Source organism: Orbicella franksi, unplaced genomic scaffold (genome assembly GCF_964199315.1).
Source record: "Orbicella franksi unplaced genomic scaffold, jaOrbFran1.1 SCAFFOLD_31, whole genome shotgun sequence".
In the NCBI taxonomy this organism is placed as follows: Eukaryota; Metazoa; Cnidaria; class Anthozoa; order Scleractinia; family Merulinidae; genus Orbicella; species Orbicella franksi.
In genome coordinates this window covers 37,501-57,500 of record NW_027670514.1, presented here as the reverse complement: position 1 = coordinate 57,500, position 20,000 = coordinate 37,501, and the positions used below count along the sequence as shown (strand labels likewise).

The 20,000-nt window shown below is 38.5% G+C and overlaps 1 protein-coding gene, 1 long non-coding RNA gene and 1 pseudogene across 3 annotated transcripts in view; 1 reads left to right on the top strand and 2 right to left on the bottom strand.

Annotated features, from left to right (window-relative positions):
- LOC145472356 (uncharacterized) overlaps positions 1-12,589 on the top strand; it is a 12,989-nt gene extending 400 nt beyond the window's left edge. The window contains exons 2-8 of one of the 2 annotated variants that reach the window (XM_081454947.1): positions 860-2,126; positions 10,511-10,540; positions 10,894-10,935; positions 11,076-11,099; positions 11,210-11,251; positions 12,094-12,123; positions 12,393-12,589. In XM_081454947.1, coding sequence (XP_081311073.1) covers positions 860-2,126; positions 10,511-10,540; positions 10,894-10,935; positions 11,076-11,099; positions 11,210-11,251; positions 12,094-12,123; positions 12,393-12,589 — 1,632 coding nt within the window. The remainder of the gene's footprint in view (positions 1-859; positions 2,127-10,510; positions 10,541-10,893; positions 10,936-11,075; positions 11,100-11,209; positions 11,252-12,093; positions 12,124-12,392) is intronic. The other variant, XM_081454948.1, reaches the window with a different exon arrangement.
- Positions 12,590-12,856: 267 nt separating this feature from the next.
- On the bottom strand, positions 12,857-15,534 carry LOC145472360 (uncharacterized). The gene is made up of 3 exons (XR_014043705.1): positions 14,713-15,534; positions 14,047-14,125; positions 12,857-13,773 (listed from the first exon to the last, which is right to left on the bottom strand). It is a non-coding gene; the product is annotated as an uncharacterized LOC145472360 (long non-coding RNA).
- Positions 15,535-16,759: 1,225 nt separating this feature from the next.
- LOC145472355 (uncharacterized) lies at positions 16,760-19,938 on the bottom strand (annotated as a pseudogene).
- Between the last annotated feature and the right edge of the window lie 62 nt (positions 19,939-20,000).

Sequence of the window (20,000 nt, the reverse complement as noted above, 5' to 3'; positions counted from 1 at the left end):
AGAGTTCTACTGGTATACTAATGCAAATGATGTAATCGGATTGACTGAGCCATTGAACACTATCAGCCATTAGTGTGCAGTGGCTGGAGATCGTCTTGGAAATGGCGACTTTTTTTCGTTTTTCCAAAGTTTTGGAGGAAAATTTTGATGCAAATGGATAATTGAATTTCTGACAAGCCTAACGAGGGACATTTAGGGTTTCTTGACTTTTAAAAAAGTTGAAATTATTGAAAAAGCTGATGCGCGCGCACAACTTCGATTTTAAACGGCACTTAAATCCGAGCGATCTTTTTCAGGCGCAAAGTTTAATAATGCCTCAAGAAATAATTGGAAACCGTTATTTGAAGTAAATTTTAGTAAGAATACTACTAAAACAATTAGATTATGCGCTCTCGATTTCTATGAAGTGATAGTGATTCGGCCTTCGGCCTCATCAACTATCACCTTATAGAAATCTTGAGCTCATAATCTAATTGTTAAATAGAACAATGCACGGACACTGACACGGCGGACACTGAGAAAGGTTCAAGTTGCGCTGTGCACAATGATGCGCAAGTCGGTGTTGATGCTAGACGTAATATTGTTTTGCAAGTGATCCGTGGTTTGGAAGGGAATAGGGAGCTTTCCTCAGACGTTCACGCCTTCTACACTCAATCTAAATTTTCACCATGTATGCAGGAATTATTTACTTCCTGAGACCTCGCCCTGATTAGTTTGTTGACGCTGCGCGCTTGGCGCGTTAGTTCTTTATGCCGGCAAGAGGTTGACCAGAAACTCGTAGCGTTGATATAGAATCTATCTTAATTGCAATTCGCCCAAAAGCCCTGATGGTTATTCAAATATTGTATGTTACTTGTAGGAGGAAAGTGTAAGCGAGACGCCAAGCCAGCCAAAAAGAAGAAAAAGGGCAGATGGTTCACTAAAACGAGGAGTAGCTAGAATTGTCCGTGGTGAAACTCAAGAAGATCTCGAGCGATACGTGTCTAGCTTGGAGTTCAGGTCTTACAAAGACAATTTGAATATCTTGCACGCGCAAAGTGTTTTAACATGCGTGGAAGGAATTCCGCAACAAGAAATGATACAAAACATAGTATCTATGACTGAGAAATTGAAGGGAGATATTTCCCATCCTTTTCTGCAGCAACTACAATTAGCTAGACAGCTTGAGAGCTTAAGCAAAATTCGAGATGAACATATCTTGAATACTGCGAAGTGGCTGGTTGACGAAGGAATGGTATCGTTAAGAATGACAGCATGGAGGGAAATCGTACGGATCGCCTGGATTGTTTACCGTTACCCCGCACTAGGCCAAGTGCAATTAGGTTGGACAGAAGCAAAGATGGTGCTGCCTGCTGTGCAAGATCTTTTTGATAAAAAGGTCGAGAGAAACGAGCCCTTGCCTAACAACGTAATCAGAGCACAGCAGTCCAGATGTGACGCACCGTACCTGCGCATTTCCCTTGAATTTCCAAACACACCTCCCGGAGATGGGGATGGATTATGTGACCTTAGGGTTACACAGCTACATGGCGTGTTTGTTAACGACGAAAAAGTAAACAGTGTTCAGGAAATCAATTTTGTCCGACGGGTCTACCCCAGTTCCTTCGGTCAGATCGAAGGAGTCCCAGCAGATTTCATTGAAATGCGAAGCAGGCTCTTAGGATTTGACACACAAGAAGCGCCAAGGGGTCCTGGAAGAAGGGACTGTCAAATACCACAACCTCTGTGGCGTGAGGGAAGACAATTTTTGCAGGAGGAACTCCAGGGACTCAAAGGAGACATAGATTGCGATCTATGGCGAGAATCCTGGGTGACTGTTATGGTGTGGACATCTATAACAGGCTATTGCTGGACATTCGTGGTGTCTATAACGCGGAAACGCTGCCAGAGGAAGATGAGCCTGTTCCAACACTACAAAGGCTTGAGATGGCCAAAAGAGCATTGCGCACAGGATATGCTTTTCCGACAAATCACTATTTTGTCACGAATGATTTGTGGCAAGAATTTCAGAAGGCTATCCGACAAAGAAAAGGCGGTTTCTCCGGAGAGCAGTTTGTTAATCCCTCTGTTTGCAGGAGGGAACGATACAGGATGGAAGTTAATGCGAATGCCAGGAGACGAAACAGGTATGCTGAATAAATAGCTTTCATTACTGATTGTTTCTATCAGTGAACATAAGAGCAGTGAGTCTGCCTGGAGATCGTATGAAGATTTGGCAAGGACGAGGAGAGAGCTGTATTAAAGGGACAATGTCACGATATATTTGCCAAAAGCTGTTATAAATTCACCAAATGGTCCCTACATTTATGTAATAACTTAATTAGCTCTAACTAAATGATTAAAAGCAATTTCGTTACGAACATCGACACAGCAGCATCATTTTTGCAAACTTTGAACGATTTTCGAGCCAAACTTGAATTTTTTTAAACCTGACAGCCTAACGCTTTTTAAAAAATCCATATTGCAATCCGTTTCCATCCTCGCTATCGTTAGCCATTCTCACTTCCTAGTGGGTTTTAATCATTTGTTGGGTACTGCTCTGCAAAATAAAACTATAATTGTTCAGCTTCCAGTGAATTGTGAAACGACCAATTTATTTTCCATTAATCGTGATCTTGACCCCCCTTACCACCCTCAGTGGTAAGTGCAGTGTCCCTTTAATAATAACTTCAGTGCCCTCTCGTGAAACCTGGTATAGGTTTGACATATGAAGGAGCTGTGAAGCTCTGTGACATTATCCTTGCCTGGAGATCTTCATAGTATTTGGCACCAGGGTCGAGATGGTGAACAGAGGGCTTTGGAGTCTAGATATAACAAATATGTATATTTTTGACCCACGACTTTTTGCAATATAAAAATATATAGTTCAATTTTACGATTGAATTGACGAGTGCATCGTTCTAAATTCATACGTTTTCTAATTTTATCATTTTCCTTATACACCCATTCTCAGCTAACAGGGACCATTGATGTCACACGCTTTGAGCTTTCTTTTATTTTCCTATCTGACATTCTATATCACTGAAATGTATTTTATTTAGATCTTAAATACCAAACGACATACCCAGAGAAATGTCATTGAATTAGCTTTTCAGGTTACTCTTTAGTAAATATTTATATTATCCCTTGTTGCTGAAAATAGGTTGTCACACGGCAGAAAATTTCTTTTCAAATGTCCTTTAAGCCAGTTAACGCTTTGGACTTTCCAATGAAACCATGCTCATTTTGTACATATTTCACATAAGTTTATATTGAACACATTTTCCGTTATCTGTAACGGTAATTTACATTAAGCAACAACACATGTTATTATCCATTTAGAAGTGTATAAAAATATTTAAAAGATGATTTGAAAAGTTAAAGGGTTACCAGTTCCCAGAAATAACTAAAAACCTAAAAATGTCAGGCAACTGGTTTAAATAATGTAAATTAAATGTTTACAGCGGAGGTAATATAGTTATACAAAAAAATATGTTAAAATTGTCCTCATGATTAGGACAAAGATTGTTTCTTCCGGATACGATGTTTCAAAGGCGGATTTTTTCAACGTCGTATATAATGCAGCGAGCAAGTTCCGAGGACACGCAAATCTAGCGACTCTGCCGTATTCCCAGCTAAAACGACTAGCAGAACACCTTCTGAAGGGTGAGGCTATAGACAGACAGCCACAACTCACAGTACCGGAACAAGAGCATCTTTGCAGTGACAGCTAATCGCAGTGACAGTTAATCACAAGAGTGAGTTTGGGTTTCCTGTTGTATGGAACCGTTTGGAAGCCGGTCACGGAAATCATCGTAGTTATATAAACAACTTACATAAACACAGCAGCTGTGAAATTAAAGCCTGAAAAAAGATCAGACCTAAACGGGATTTGAACCCATGACCTCTGCGATACCGGTGCAGTGCTCTACCAACTGCGCTATCAAGCCAACTGGAAGCTGATCATGTTGTGAGTTCGTTATATACGCGTAGACGGTGAAGAATGCAAGTGAATACATGAAAGATCATATATTTGAACTGCGGAGAAAGATATGAAGACACGATTGATCATCGAAGTTATATAAACAGCTTTAGCAGTTGTGAAATTAAAGCCTGAGAAAAGATCAGGCCTGAACGGGATTCGAGCCCTGGACCTCTGCAATACCGGTGCAGTGCTCTACCAACTGAGCTATCAAGGCAACTGGGAAGAGTATGAGAAGCGTACGGTGAGGCAGAAGCATACCTTGGGAGAAAATACAAAGAAGTCGAGGGAGTTCCAAATACGATGAAACTTCATTCTGCGGTTGGCAATTCAGCAGAAAAAGTACTGGTAAGGTAAACGTTCTTGTTATTGCAGTAGCTACCTTCATGACGAAGAATTCCAAGCAGATTCAACTTGTGGGTGAAAAGCAGTATTACAAATTGACCAAGATGACGGTGAGTTGGAGGTCTCCTTCATAATAAGACGAAAAGTAATAAGTTTCAAGTGGCTTGCTCAAAAGGATGGGTTGGGGCTTGAAAGGTACAGCATTATCTGCGTAATGGAGCCTCCGGTCCCTATTGGCAAAACTGGACGCGCCTTTTAATGTTACAGATCGAGCAACTTAAATCTTTGAAAATGAAAACAATGTACCTGATGGCCGCCTTACCACCAGTGTCTACAGGAAACCAACACATACTGATCAGTACCTAGCGTATGATTCACACCACCCTCAGTCAGTAAAGCGCGGTATTGTGAAGTGTCTGTACGGCCGGGCTAAACGTCTCGTGACCAAACCATCAGTAATCGCTGGAGAGAAGAAACATCTGTCATCTGTACTTGTTTCTAACGGATATCCCTCCTCTTTTGTACAGAAGATCACAAAGGCACGAACAGCCCCAAGAAGAGAGCCCGTCGCGGAATTTAAATCCAACGCCGTTTTACCTTGTGTCCAAGGAGTTTCGGAGTCTCTCCGCCGCTGCCTTGAACAACAAGGCATTCGCACCGTCTTCAAGTCCGACACGACACTTCGGTCACACTTAGTGCAACCAAAGGACACCGTCAACCCGGCTAAACAAGGTGGTGTTGACTACAGGATTCCCTGTGAGTGCGGCAAAGTCTACATCGGGGAAACAGGGAGATCTATGCAGGAGAGGATCAAAGAACACGACAGGGATATACGACTCGCCCGTACTCAGACCTCCGCCGTTTCTGAACACACCCACGAGACCGGCCACTATCCTATCTGGAATGAGGTCAAGTTTATTGATCGAGATCCTCACTGGTACACACGTAGGGTCAAGGAAGCTATTCACATAAGACTTCACCCTAATAACATCAACAAGGATAGTGGAATTGAAATTCCTGAAGCATGGATGCCCACGATTAAAAAACACAACAACAGGAGAACGGTACAACAGCGGACCACTGAGGGAACACCTACTCGCCGGAACAATGGAACAATAGGAGGATCGAAATGCACCAATCACAGCCGACCTTTGTGATGTAAATGATACCGTGCAATCAGTCGACCTTATCGCCTGAAGAAGACTTGCAGTAAGCAATCGAAACGTCGCGATCCACATCTCAAGTGACTACGTCGTGAGACAAACGATAATACACTTTATTATTTCATCTACCAGGATGAATAACAAAAACCTTTTCCTCGACAATGTACTAAAACTTGACTGAAAACACTAATTGTGGTACTTTTGTTAGAAAGAACTGAAAAGAGGGGTATTTTGATAACTACTTTTCACATTCCATTTCTATTTAATTTTTTGCTTTATGAGTGGTTGTAAATTACATTACTTAACGAAATTAAGTATATGTTGCAAAGAACTGCAGAGACTCGAACACATTGCTATTAATACTCCGTTCAAAGTCATAGTCAATTTTTCATTTTAATTGTGTTAAGTTTACTAGGAGTAGTTAACCAAGTGTGTGGTTCACATTTTCTCTCGTGAGAATGAAAGCTCACAAAGCATGAGTTTCGCTAGACCTGTGATTTTCTATCGTTACTGTCATTTGTAAATTACGTTATCATGTTTCAGGCCGTTTCTGCTTATCTTTCGGCCTAACATACCGTTTAAAAAGTTTGCAGAAAAATAGTTTCGTTTGTAGCATTTATGGTCAAATGAGTGCAGACTTTTAGATTCCCAAAGTAAAACCGTAACAGGAAACATAAAAAACGGAAATTTCATATCGATAAAAATATGATTAAACTTGTAAAATTGCTAAAAAGTTATTTCTGTCAAGTTTCAAGTTAGTACAAATGAAATAGCAAGTTAACTTTTTCCCATATACATTGCTAATGAAAAGCGACAAAACGTTACTTGCAGTGACATCTAACCATTATGAGTATAAATCTACTAGCATTCTACCACGAATGCTGCTCCCTGATTGGTTACGCTACTCACTGTCTACTCTGTGATAGACAGTGAGTGGCGTAGCAGTGTGCCCTTGTACCTTGTAATCAAAATGACGGCCGCTTCTTGGCGTTTTGGAAGAGGATTTAGATAAAGTTTTGAAGGACGAGTAGATTTATACTAAAACAATCAGATTGCTCGCTCTCCATTGCTATCGCGTGATAGTTGAAAAGTTAAAGGTTGAAGGGTTGAACACTTTTTCGTTTAACTTGCAAGCTACTTTGTCGTTTTTTGTGGAAATTCAGAAAATGAAAGTTTACATGTTATTATATTCAGAAATGTTAGTAACTTAACAAACTGTAATGGGTGTATAACCAAAAGTTTCAATCAAAATGAAAAAAAAAATGAATATCGTTTAATGGCATATTCCTGAAGACTTGATACAGTTTTGTTATTCTAGATTAAGCCTACTCGACCCAGAGCTTTTTAACTCTGCCTTAGATGTGCGAAAACTGTCATCTAAGCCGGTCCCAAGCCAGGATAAGAGAGGAGGGTTGCGACTGGAGAAAATCTCTCCATTGCATAAAAAAGCAACGAGGAAACAGTAATTTCTTCCAGAAAATCGCATTTAACATATTGTGCGGTAAGTGGTTAAATTGCCGGTGCTAAGGAGCTCACCTTGCCAAAATTTTTGCTCCGCCAATATTTTGCAAACGTCACCACATTGAGTGTTACTTTACAGACATGAACGTAACCTCGAGTTCACTTTTTGATCTGTCGAAAAAGGACGAAGAATCCCCGCAATCGATAGACAATACATAAATTTCCCCCCTAACATGAAATAAACTTTTCCCTTGAGCATACGGACATTCTTTCAGCATGCAAACGAGGTAGACCGCTGCCGTTTGGATAGCACCATATCATTTCTCGTCCCAAGGCCTCGCTCCTTTTGGTCAGCAACAAGAATCGCGACCTCTGGCCGGATCCGATTTTCTGAACATCCGCTGAGAATTCGTTTCGTACTCTCAGCCAATCAGATTTGTCAGACTTGACTCTGAGTATGCGCAGAGTGACGGGAAGTCCGCGATTCACGAACTTCCGGTGTTGGACCCGGCCAGAGGTCAAGAGTCCTGGTGCTGACCAAAAACGGCGCGGCCTCTGGGGTCGAGAATATGGCACTATATAAAACTGACGTGAAATTTGTAACCAGTCTCTTTCGTCTCGTTACCTTAAAGACTTATCTGAACGCCGTTCGTTATTTCGGTAAAATTTAAAGCAAGCGAAGCAGACTTAGGTCAGGAGCATTTTAAACAAACCGAGGAGATTCGCTGATAATTTAAATCTTTAAACTAGACATCGAGCGAAACATTGATAGGTAGGCCTGTCCCGATTGCGCTGGAAAAATCGCAAGTGCTCAAAACATGGCAAAAAAGTACTTAACTAGTGCTCGATTTCTATAAAAAGTGCTTGAAATTTAGAAATGGTGCACGAAAATTCCTCGCAGTGTACGTTTTTTAAATCATTTCCCAGCAGATGTTTATACATATTCCTAGTTTTATCAAATTTTTAACTAAACACGAAGTCACGATCCAATGAAAATCGCCTGTTCCCACGGTTAAAAGGACCATAGCACGCACATTTCCATGACAACAGTCAGCCGATCAGGCGACAAGCTAAAATTACTCGTACTGGGCTTTACTGAAAACGTTTCAAACACAAAATATTGCATTTAACATATGGAAAATTGTGAAAAATGTGCTGAAATGTTTCCCAAAAAGCCAAAAAATGCTCAAATTCTGCGCAAAAGTCAATTAAGTGCTCACAAGTGCTGCAAATGTAAAATAGTGCTCCAATTTCGAAAAAGTGCGGGCAAGTAGTGCTCTACGGGTCCGCAAGTGATCCCCAAATTGAACCGCAAATGATCCCGGACCGCAAATGATCCCCATATTGGACCGCAAACGATCCCGACTAAAATATAAGGAATGGCATGGATGGTGGGATGGTGTGGATAGGAAATTGGCTTACGTGAATACCGATGTTTTTATTAAAGCCATCTTATAATTATAATGGCTTACAACTTGCTCTTTTTTTCATACTTTCGACTAGATTTTGCTTCTAACTACGATGCTATGAATATCACCACTCAATCATCAAAACACGACTTGGCTTGTATTTCTTTGCAATTCTAAGTAAAATTATGATCAGTGCAACATACGCTACATATCCTCGTTTGTTCAACATTGATATTTCGATGTTATAGTTAAATGACATTTTATCAGCCATAAACGCTACTCGTCTAAAGTTTTAAACTAAAATCTAACCATGAAGCAACTATTACAGAAGACGCTGTCACCTGAGTAGACCCACAAGCCTACAACGCTTTATCACTCCGTAAAACACCTAGTGTGTAGCACTGGAAATTTGAACAAATTTATTTTGTAATTTTTCCTTGGTCGTGTTTTGGCTTTAATTACTCGGAAATGACTACTTGAGTATTCTAAGAAGCCAAAATTCTAAGCTATAGTTATGAAGTTCAGCTTCATGACCAAGCAAGGCCAAGGCTTGCGCTTCGTTTTGACAATTAGCTGTTTGATAGATGTTTGACACTATTGCCACCCGGATTTCGAGAATGTTTACAAGTATGTGCTTTTTTAAGACTTCTAAATCAATAGATCGTATTCACGTGACGTGTTTTTATCCTCATCAGGCATAAGAGGCGGTATATTTACATCTGTCTACAATTAGCGTGCTTCGTTTGGAAACCAGAGCATTTTGAATTTCAGGGTTATGGAGGTTGCGTGACACAAGGTTACGATCGAGTTTGTTTAAAAATATATACTCATCTCATGATTTTGAGTCTTTTTAGAAGTTAGAGCATTAGGGCAAGTGCTAATGTAAATGCTTGTTTGTTTAGTACTCATAATCAGTCGCCTAGAAAGCCAAAGTAAATTCCGGATGTTCACACTATATTCCGGCCGCCACGGATATACACCAACATGGTGTTTTCTTACTGGGCTCTGTAAATTTCTGGGAAACATTTATCACGAATATCTGAAGTTCGGAAAAACGTACGGGCCTAAAACTTGGAGAAGTGTCTTATTTAGTTATCTTCTATAGCGTACATCACAATTTCTTAGCTTTTTCCATTGGTTGGTTTTCGATTTATTATTTTTGTTATTGCGTGACAGTGAAAACGATCTGTACCCTTCGAAGAACAAAACAGCAACTGTAGAATAATTTTTTGTAAAATGATAAAGCATTTTTTTTAGTTCATTATTTTTGTACATGTTCTCACCTTCCTCTGATACAAATCCATGCCATTCCTTATTTTTTGATCGGGATCATTTGTGGTCCAATATGGGGATCATTTCCGGTCCGGGATCATTTGCGGACCCGTACAGTGCGGTTCGGAGCGGGCAAGATGGGCGTGTCTCTTGCTCGCTCGACATTGCTTGCATTGTTCCCGCGGAAAATTAAAAAACTCTCAACACCATGACCATGTAATAAATCTTTTTATTAGCAAGCTTTTTTGGTCAAGAGAGCTCGTCTGGCCTTTGTCTTGGTCAATAACAACGCAAAAGAACGAGGCCAATATTCAGGCAAGCATCTTGACCGACAAAGATTGTCAACAACTTATGTATAATGATACAGTTACAGTCGTGGAATAAACTGTTCAGGTTACTTCAAGATGTTACGATTAACGTAATGCGATGCATTTGTGTTATACGTTTCCCCGTTTAGACATTCAACACAAGATGTCATCAAGTCAAAGCAACGGTAACACCTTTACTCATTTGTCTACTGAATGGATATTTTTATTTGTGCATTTCTTTCTCTTTTTAAAAGAGCCACAAAGAAAATTAAGAGGCTTTTTCAAACGGGTAAACTCTCAAATTCCTGTTTGTAGCACAACAACAACAACAACAACAAAACACACAAAAAGATTAACTCAATTCAAAGCTTCCTGAAAAGAGCTGCGTTACTCAAGCAGTCTAAGGCCAGGGTCAGGAATGTAAAGTAGAATTATGGTTGGGCAGCTATATCTTTTGTCCTATTTGTTTTACGAAGCTGAATTTTTCCCTTGTCATAAAGGTGGCCAAAGATGGTTATAATTTAGCATAGCCCTAACTGTGGAGGCCACTAAAGATACACACTAAAAACGAGTATTTTGCTTTTCCTGCAGAAAACAAGGCAGAGGCAGAACCTTCTGCAGGTAACATATAAACAACTGTCAATTTTTATTTTTAGGATGTGTCTACACTATACCGAACGGTTCATTATGTCGACATGAAAGATACTCCGGCCTGGTATGAGCAGAAACGACCGCGCAGCTTGGCTCCGTTACGTTTTGTGTGAACGAAAGGCCTATCCTATATAGTTTTCGCGCCGGCCCAAAAACTATACGCTATAGTGTAGACATAGCCTTATTAGGTCAGACTAACAAAAATTAGGTTTTACGTGAATCAGACAAGGGTGCGAAACCTCTGAATAGTAAAAGTTTTAAAATAACAGGATGATATTGAGGTTTAATTCATTGCAAAATGACATTTGTTTGGTTTTCTACAGGGGACGACATAAGAGAGGTGGTCGAGTTAAAGGAGAAAGAAGGTAACATGTGAAAAACCTGTCAAAAAAATAAAGTTTCAGGGACAAAGGATGTGAAACTTTTAATAGTACAAGTTCGAAAATTGCAGTTTGATTTCGAAGTTTAATTGGTAAGAAAATGACTTTTTTTGTCTTTTCTACAGTTGTGCCGGAAAAGACAGATGGAGGTGAGAAACGAGCTTCGATAACCTCTATTATCATTGTTATACATTATAAAATTTCTGCAAAAAAGGAAATATTGAGAACATAACTGACATACACGTTGGTTTCTCTATAGATCCTAAAGAAAATGTGGAAGCCCTGAGGGCAGAAATAAGCGGTAAATATACCAAAGATTGTCATTACTACTTTTTTGAAAACGACGACGTTTCGACCTTAGGCTAACATCACTATCCAGTCAATACTATATTTTATGATAACAGCAGAAATTCTCGCCAGCTCATTGGCTAATTTTCATTGTCAATATGCGGACAGACACATGAATTTATAATTTATGACGTTAGTTTTTCATGCGTCTGTCCTGTTATTGAAGATGAATTTCTTCATAACATTGTCAAAGTAGTCTGTGATCCATTCGGCGATCCACAGCTACTTTGACAATGTTATGATGAAATTCATCATCAATAACCTGACAGAGGCATGAAAAACTGATGTCAATTTGTTAAGTTGATAAAAATGTATACTAAGTAAAAACAATAAGTCGATCGCAAAAGGAATAAAAGTAATAGAATGCTCTTTCAAAAAAATAGTTTCGCATGGATGGAGTCAGTCTGTGTGGTTAATTTTGCATTCCATTCCTTTATGAAAAGCATCTCATAAACGAGACAATCAAATTTTCTTTAACACTTCGGAGCATGCAAAACTGGCTTATTTTCAGGAGTCTGGCGCTTTCCTGGCTTTATCAAATTCTAGAAATATTGTTATACTATTTCCATTGTAAATATCTATTGCTAATGTAGTTTTTAATGTAGTTTTTATTATCTGTATTTTTTAGAGGGCCAAAACATGATTTGTAATGTTAGTTACTGTTACGTGTCACCCTCATAAAATAAAGTCTCTTACTTACTTACTTACTTACTTACTTACTTACTTACTTACTTACTTACTTACGTACTTACTTACTTACTTACTTACTTACTTACTTACAATATTCTTTTTCAGAATTAAAAGAGCAGTTGAAGCTCTCAAACAGTAAGTTTTCAAATTCTGTTTGTCTGTATATAATTCTTCATAGCCAAAGAAACAAAAACTCGCCAGTCATGTAAAAAGCTCGCAAAATACAGTAATGCCTTTTGCTCATTGGTTGTAATATTGCCTGACGTTTGATTGACTGTTGTCCTAAATCGGAGTGAGTAATACTTGTTTGTGACGCTAACAAGAAAATCTCCCTAAAATAGGAAAAATAGAAATGTGTTAAACAAAAAACTTATCTCACAATTTTGTCTTTCTTTCATTTTTAGTGCGCTGTTGGCGTTGCAAAAGAAAAGGCCAGAGGGCCAAGGATTGTAAAGAAAGAGGTGGAGGGGGAAGGCAGTGGGGTGGCCATGGGAGGGGACGTGGGTGGCGGAGAGGAAGGGGAGGGGGAAGAGGGAGGGGAAGAGGGGGGGGAAGAATGGTAGTCAGTATGGGAGGGGCAACATTTTCCGTCTCGTCTTAAATTTATTCTTATTTAACATAAACGGGGGGGGAGAGAGAGAGAAAACACCAATAGGGAGGGGAATGGGGGCTAAGAGGGGGGCTATATTTCTAAGGGTAAGGGCATAAGTTATATAAATTTTGTAAATAGACGTTGAAATTAGTGTATGTAATAATAATAATAAAAAAATGTAAAACATATATACCAAAAAAAAATCGTTAAGATGTATTGTTAATCTTCCATTCTAAAAAGTTGAATTGCTGTAAATAGTTTTGTAAATAGAATTTTAAAATACACGATATTAACTTAAGTCCTATTTATTGTAAATGTTGTTGTACATAAAATTGTATATATTTTAACCTCTGTAGAAACAACTATGTAAATATATTATTGTAGCTTTAGACTTGGGCTCGGCGCTTCCCACGGAAACATGTAGTGTCTTTACAGTCTAAGTGCCTATTGGACGTTTCACATTGTCAAATGTCAAACCGTTTCTTGTAAAAAAAATACACAATGAAGAGTTTAATAAAAGTGTCCACCGTTTTATTTATTGTGTATATTTTGTTTTGTAGCCCCCCTTAGCTGAGCCAAAATCCCCTCTCCAGGTCTTAGATTCATAGATTGACATAGATTTATTGATTGATATCATGTATTCGTAGGATATTCTAGTTGGTAGAATAAAGTTGTTGTTTTCAGATAAAAATGCTTGTTTGATGATAAAGTGGCATGTGGTACGTCAAGAGGAATAGGGGTCTGATTATGGCTGAAGGACCTTATAGCCAGAACGCTTTAAAAGCGGAATAAAAAAATCGTTTCGATCTGAATTCAGCTTCCGATAAACGACTTTGAAGACTTTTAAGTGCCGATATGAAGTTGCACTCTCTAATGTCATTAAATAATATACACTTAAATATTAAATATCAAATGATACTGGATGAAAAAATAATGATAGCTAAAATAGAAAGAACTATTCAAATATTCAAAATGTTGAAAATATTGCGAGTCCAAAGATTTCTTGCAAGTCTGAGCAAAACTGATAGATTTTAGAATCAGATATGAAATAAATGTTAGGATTCTCTCACCCCATGCATGCAGCTAGCCATCTTCAAGCACTTGACTCCAGCGACTTCAGAACCCATACAGCAAAGAAAAATTCCTGGTCATTTAACCGGACGCTGGTTTATCTTGTCTTGTCACATTGCTTGCTGTCCAAGATAATTTGTTGATAATTAAGAAATTTGGTAAATGATCTGTAAGGTCACAAATCAAATTTCCACTAGTAGCAACAAATTCATTAGAATTAAAGAAAATATTATCAATTAATGTTGCTGTGTGATCAGTGATTCTTGTAGGCTGCAGAATGTGTGGTAAGAAGCCATAAGAAATCACAGTATTAATGAATTCCTCAGTTATCTGACAGTCTTCAAAGTTCAGAAGATTTATGTTAAAGTCACCCATGAATAAACATAACTTATTACTTTTTGAAAGTTTCTCAAGAGTTTGTTCTCAAGGATCAAATCCTACTTCAACTAGCCAATCTAAGTGTCACGTGGTTTTCTGCAAAAAAAAAAAGAAAGAAAGAAAGAACCAAAACATACTAAGGAAAAGAAAACAACACTCACTCAAATGGAAGTGGCGAATCGCTGTGATTCCGAACTGAACTAAGCTCCCCCCAGTCCCTGACCAGTAATGTACCCACCCCCCCCCCCGTCATAACCTACCGTCAGACTGGAGAGGACATGTATGTAAGTTGTCCGGCTCGTGCGTGCTGGAATACACCCCAGGTGCCCGTAACCAGGAGTCAACTTATTCCCATCAGATGAATACAACACTCAGTAAGTATGTTACCTACACAGATAATACATAATTTAGTTGGTAAAGCAGGTTGATACGGGTTAACTAGCAAGGCATTAAGTGCCGATATGAAGTGTCACTCTTTAATCTCTGACGTGATTAAATAATATACGCTTAAATATTAAATATCGAATGATACTGCATGAAAAAGTAATGATAGCTGAAATAGAGAGAACTATTCAAATATTCAAAATATTGAAAATATTGCAAGTCCAAAGATTTGTTGCAAGTCTGAGCAAAACTGATAGATTTTAGAATCAGATATGAAATAAATGTTAGGATTCTCTCACCCCATGCATGCAGCTAGCCGTCTTCAAGCACTTGACTCCAGCGACTTCAGAACCCGTACACCAAAGAAAAATTCTTGGTCATTTAACCGGACGCTGGTTTATCTTGTCAAGGATCGAATCCTACTTTAACTAGCCAATCTAAGTGTCACGTGGTTTTCTGCAAAAAAAAAGAAAGAAAGAAAGAACCAAAACATACTAAGGAAAAGAAAACAACACTCACTTAAATGGAAGTGGCGAATCGCTGTGATTCCGAACTGAGCTAAGCTCCCCCCAGTCCCTGACCAGTAATGTACCCACCCCCCCCCCCCCCCGCCACAACCTACAGTCAGACTGGAGAAGACATGTATGTAAGTTGTCCGGCTCGTGCGTGCTGGAATACACCCCAGCTGCCCGTAACCAGGAGTCAACTTATTCCCATCAGATGAATACAACACTCAGTAAGTATGTTACCTACACAGATACTACATAATTCAGTTGGTAAAGCAGGTTGATACGGGTTAACTGGCAAGGCATTAAGTGCCGATATGAAGTGTCACTCTTTAATCTCTGACGTGATTAAATAATATACACTTAAATATTTAATATCAAATGATACTGCATAAAAAAGTAATGATAGCTGAAATAGAGAGAACTATTCAAATATTCAAAATATTGAAAATATTGCGAGTCCAAAGATTTGTTGCAAGTCTGAGCAAAACTGATAGATTTTAGAATCAGATATGAAATAAATGTTAGGATTCTCTCACCCCATGCATGCAGCTAGCCGTCTTCAAGCACTTGACTCCAGCGACCTCAGAACCCGTACAGCAAAGAAAAATTCCTGGTCATTTCTGGCGTTGGATTCCATATTGATTTCCTGAGATTATTGTCATGTCAGAGGAAGGAGTGGAAACTAGGTTCCAGGCGTGACGGAGTGTTCTCTTTGTGTTGTGAGCCATTTTGAGAGCGAAGTGGTAAATTTGAAATTCTAAACAAACTGGTTTCTCGTGAGGATGGTAAGTAATGTCGTGTTGTGTTTTCAGTTTGCTTAATGACATGAAAAGTGCTGGAGCTTGTGCATGCTTCTTGTTTCGGCGGAGAGATAGCCAACGCGAATTTTTCGATAGACCGTATGGAAGCAAATGTCATCATGATATCATCGTAATATTCAATCAAGTAAAAATCTCCTCTTTTCCCTGCGATCTAGTGTAAAGTCATGACATTATTATTAGAATGAATAATCCAGAATGTCTTCTTTTGCCTGCGATAAAGTGATGAATCATGCTACAATACAATGCTGTCCCTTACTGACAACAAATAAAAGCTGACCACAAGCAAACAGCAGCGAAACCAACCGATTTTGATATTGTTATTGTCAGTGTCTGTTCTGTTATTTTCGGGACGATTTCATAGCGAATAATTTGATGTAATAGTCCCACGTAGTAATGATATTTTGATATGTGAGAGGCACATTGTGATTCAAATAATTTCTCGACATTATCATTTTATTATCACCAAAATATCAATTAAATATCAAAATGTCAGTTACCAAACTAATGATATTCTATCAGGATCTATGGATCCAGAGCATTTCCTGTATCAGCTCCAGAACTTTGGGAACAAGCTACCCCTTGATATACGTTCATGCCATAATTCAAGTCTATTTAAACCTATACACCAGACGTATCTTTATAAAAAGTGTTATTTTAGCTTGTAGAAAGAGTTTTTAAAGGGCTATTTTTATGTCTTTTATTATTATTATTATTATTATTGTTATTATTACTATTATTATTATAATTATTATTATTATTATTATTAATAATGGTAATAGGACTGGGTGGAGTCCAATTTGGTCTGTAATCACACGAGTGATTAACAAAATCGGACGACCACGAAGAGGGTGTCCCATTTGTTAATCACGAGTGTGACTACAGACTGAATTGGACGACACGATGTTCTGTTACCAATTAATCATAACAATTACAATTTCCCACAAAAGCAAAAATTCATTTGAAAAGAGCATTTAATAGTCATTTTAAATATAATTAAAAATATGGAGAATAGCTTGCAAAGTGGCTGTTAAGTTTCTTTCAAAACAGTCACCAGAGACTAAACCTCCACAATTTTACAAAGTCAGTCTCTTGAATTGGTTACCATAGTAATTGCAATCAATGTTGCGGTTGGTGGATTTAGTGGAGAGGACTTAATATGATTGGCTCATGTAACTGTCTGATTACAGGTGTCCGATTACACTGTCCGATTACAGCTTTGCAGATTAATTAGAGCAAAATACAGCAGTTTATGCACCAATCACATTTGAGGAAATTGTAATTGTTATGATTATTATTTCTTTTTGCTGGTCAATTACGTCCGAATTCTTAGTGGTTTGAAATTTTCCATTTCAGGAATTTTTGAGATAGGAACATTTTGTAGGGTTGTTCCTAATGTTCTATTGTAACAGAACGTGTTCTTGGATATCATTTGATGCTTTCTGGAAATTTCTATGGCTTGAAAATTTGGCAAGGGATTTTTGGGGGGTCAAAATGTTGGTTCATGGGATTTTGGGGGTTTTGTTTGAGGCCCTAGGGATTTTGGGTGGTTCATCATTCGATCGTCCCTGTCAATTGAAATCCAGAGTACCCCCAGCTCGGGGAGTATGAGGCTTCATTGAATGAAATTTAATTCCATTTCATTTCCTTCCACTTGCAGTAGCTGTCTTTGGCAGAGAGGACCCATGCCTTCTACTGGGACTCAAATACACCAATGAATGAATGTGTGCCTAGACCCAAATCCGGAGAATAAAAAAAGTTTTTTGATTAGTTTTCCTGTTCTTCACATTGGTTTGTCTTTTGTTGATTTCTTTCCCCTTATCTCTAATACATATTGACTATTAGTTACATTATCATTAAAGTATATAAGTACATGAATAAAGACAGATTGTTATCATCGTCATCCTTGCTTAGATTCAAAATAACCAATAAAGAAGTCTAGCCAGCCAATGTGTTCATCTGTCTTTCTTCATTCACTTATATTACAATAATAATAATAATAATAATACCTTTTTATGGTCTGCCAGGAGAGAGACACTTTTTCAGGAAGGAACCAAGCCACTAATATTTGTTAGCCTTCATTAGACACTCGTGAATCTATCTATCTATTGCGTAGATGTTTGGCTTTGGAAAACACAACAGCCTATTTTCCATTTAGATAAATGACAACAAAAGGCAACTGAAACAATCAATTCAAATTTCCTGTCAATGATCTTTAATGTGTAAACAACATTATTCAACTGCTAGTGTCTGTGCAGAACACAAAAAGCACTCTTCATTCAGAATTAACCTTCCGAAAACAACAACTAGAAAGCTAATTATTGAAATTATCATTTCTCCCAATATTAAGTTGAAGATTATTGTCTTGCTCAGTAACTCCTGTTACCATAGTTATAGGGCACAAGTATTAAGTTTCCTATCTCCTGCCTTTCTCCTAATAATTGCAACTCTGGTGATATTAATTTCATGTCATTTGTTTGACAGTACCAATATTATGTCTAATAAAGCCAGAAATCCATTAAGTCTCCATTAAGTTTTGAGCCCTGCATGAGCTCTCTCATGTTTCTTGGCTGGACAATAATTTTTATAGAGTAAAATTGTTTATCAATCAGCAAGTATCTGAGTATTTATTGGCCTTTTTTGTTGAGAATTAAGTCATTTGATTGCAGCACTGCTCTGTGCGTCGGAAAGTTTTGAAACCGTGAATACAAAAAGCAAGTTTTAAAAGGAGTAAATGACAGCAAAGACCTTATGGGCTCAACCACTGTTTACTTAATATCTTTCACAGGCTTCCTAATCACTGAAAAGAGTGCACGAGTGGATGAACAATCGATCTTGAAACAAAAATTTGTGAGCCAAGGAGGTCTCATTTGCCCAGTTCAAAACTGGAAATTTCATGTGTGCCCTATATAGAGGGCTGGTCTGGCAGTTTTAATGGGTAATGTGGCATCTCTCGTAGCGTATAATACGATTGGGTTGCTACCCTAGCCAAAAACAAAAGACCAAACAATTGAAGCAATGACTTAGACTTCAAAACAATAGAAGCTCCTTACAATACCAAAGAAAAGCAAGTTATGAGAGCTGCTACACTACCAGTATTAATACTTGCCATTTGCATCAAAGGGAGGAATGGACATCAGCCTCACTTCCATTGACGGGCCAAGCATCTACGGAATTTGTAGATATGCATAGAATTTTGAATTTCACTTCATGCAAAAATTTCCCTTGTTCCAATTAAGAATAATAATATCATTGTCATTTGCATTTGTTTGTACATGTGGAGTCAATTTAACTGGCTCAATAAAGCAATCACTGGCTCAAATGATTGAGGTGATGTCATTCCAAGTCACTAAAGCTACATATTAAATCAACCTCTCATTCACTTGCATTTGGGAAACTGGGAAATGAATTCATGGAACGACTGAGAAATTATCGGTACCCTGTCTCAGTAATGAAGATAACATTTGTCTTCAACTAAATTATTCTTATTCTGTTAGGCCCTCTTGTTTGAAAACATGCAACTTTCAGTCAAGCTCTCATGCGGGTCACAAGATTTTGAGGAAAAAAATTGGGGTGTGAACTTTTGCGAATTGATTCTCGTCTTTGGGAAGTGAAACTGCTTTTGGGAAATCAGACGGTTTTTCACTGCTCGGAGCTTGACTGTAAGACTGCACGGAGAGAGAGTTAGTCTTGGACTGCCTTGTGGATGGTATGAGTGGAAGTCATGAGTTTGTAGATGCCGCCTCACTTTTTGGTGGCTTGCAATTGTACAGGAACAAGGCTGTCGATGCCTTCTTTCCACTCTTCGCCTGAGAGTTCAAGCTTATACAAGTTGGTGCCTATGTGTTTGTAATACAACAGCGTTGCCTCTCTTTCTCTTATGGACTGGACCTGGCCAATAAAAACCTTCGGATTCTGATAGATGCTCTCCTCTGTGACAACGGCCACGAAATCGCCCCCTGTTTACATCCGCACAACCCTCTTCTGGTTCCTCAGCAGTCGCATCTTCCTCTTTGTTGAGACGGCCCTCTGCGTAATCTCTGGCCAAGTCAACCGCCAGCCATTTCCTCTGATTTGCTGTGCACCGATCGTACGTAGTTTGTGCTTGTTTACGTGAATGCCTGAGCGCAGATGCCAAGGAAACCTCGAGAGAGTCAGTACAGTCCCTGTTAAAATCATAGAACAATGTCTGAGTCATGATTGACCAAAGACTTATAAATGCCAGCCTGCGAGTGAAAAGAAAAAAATGTATATTTCATA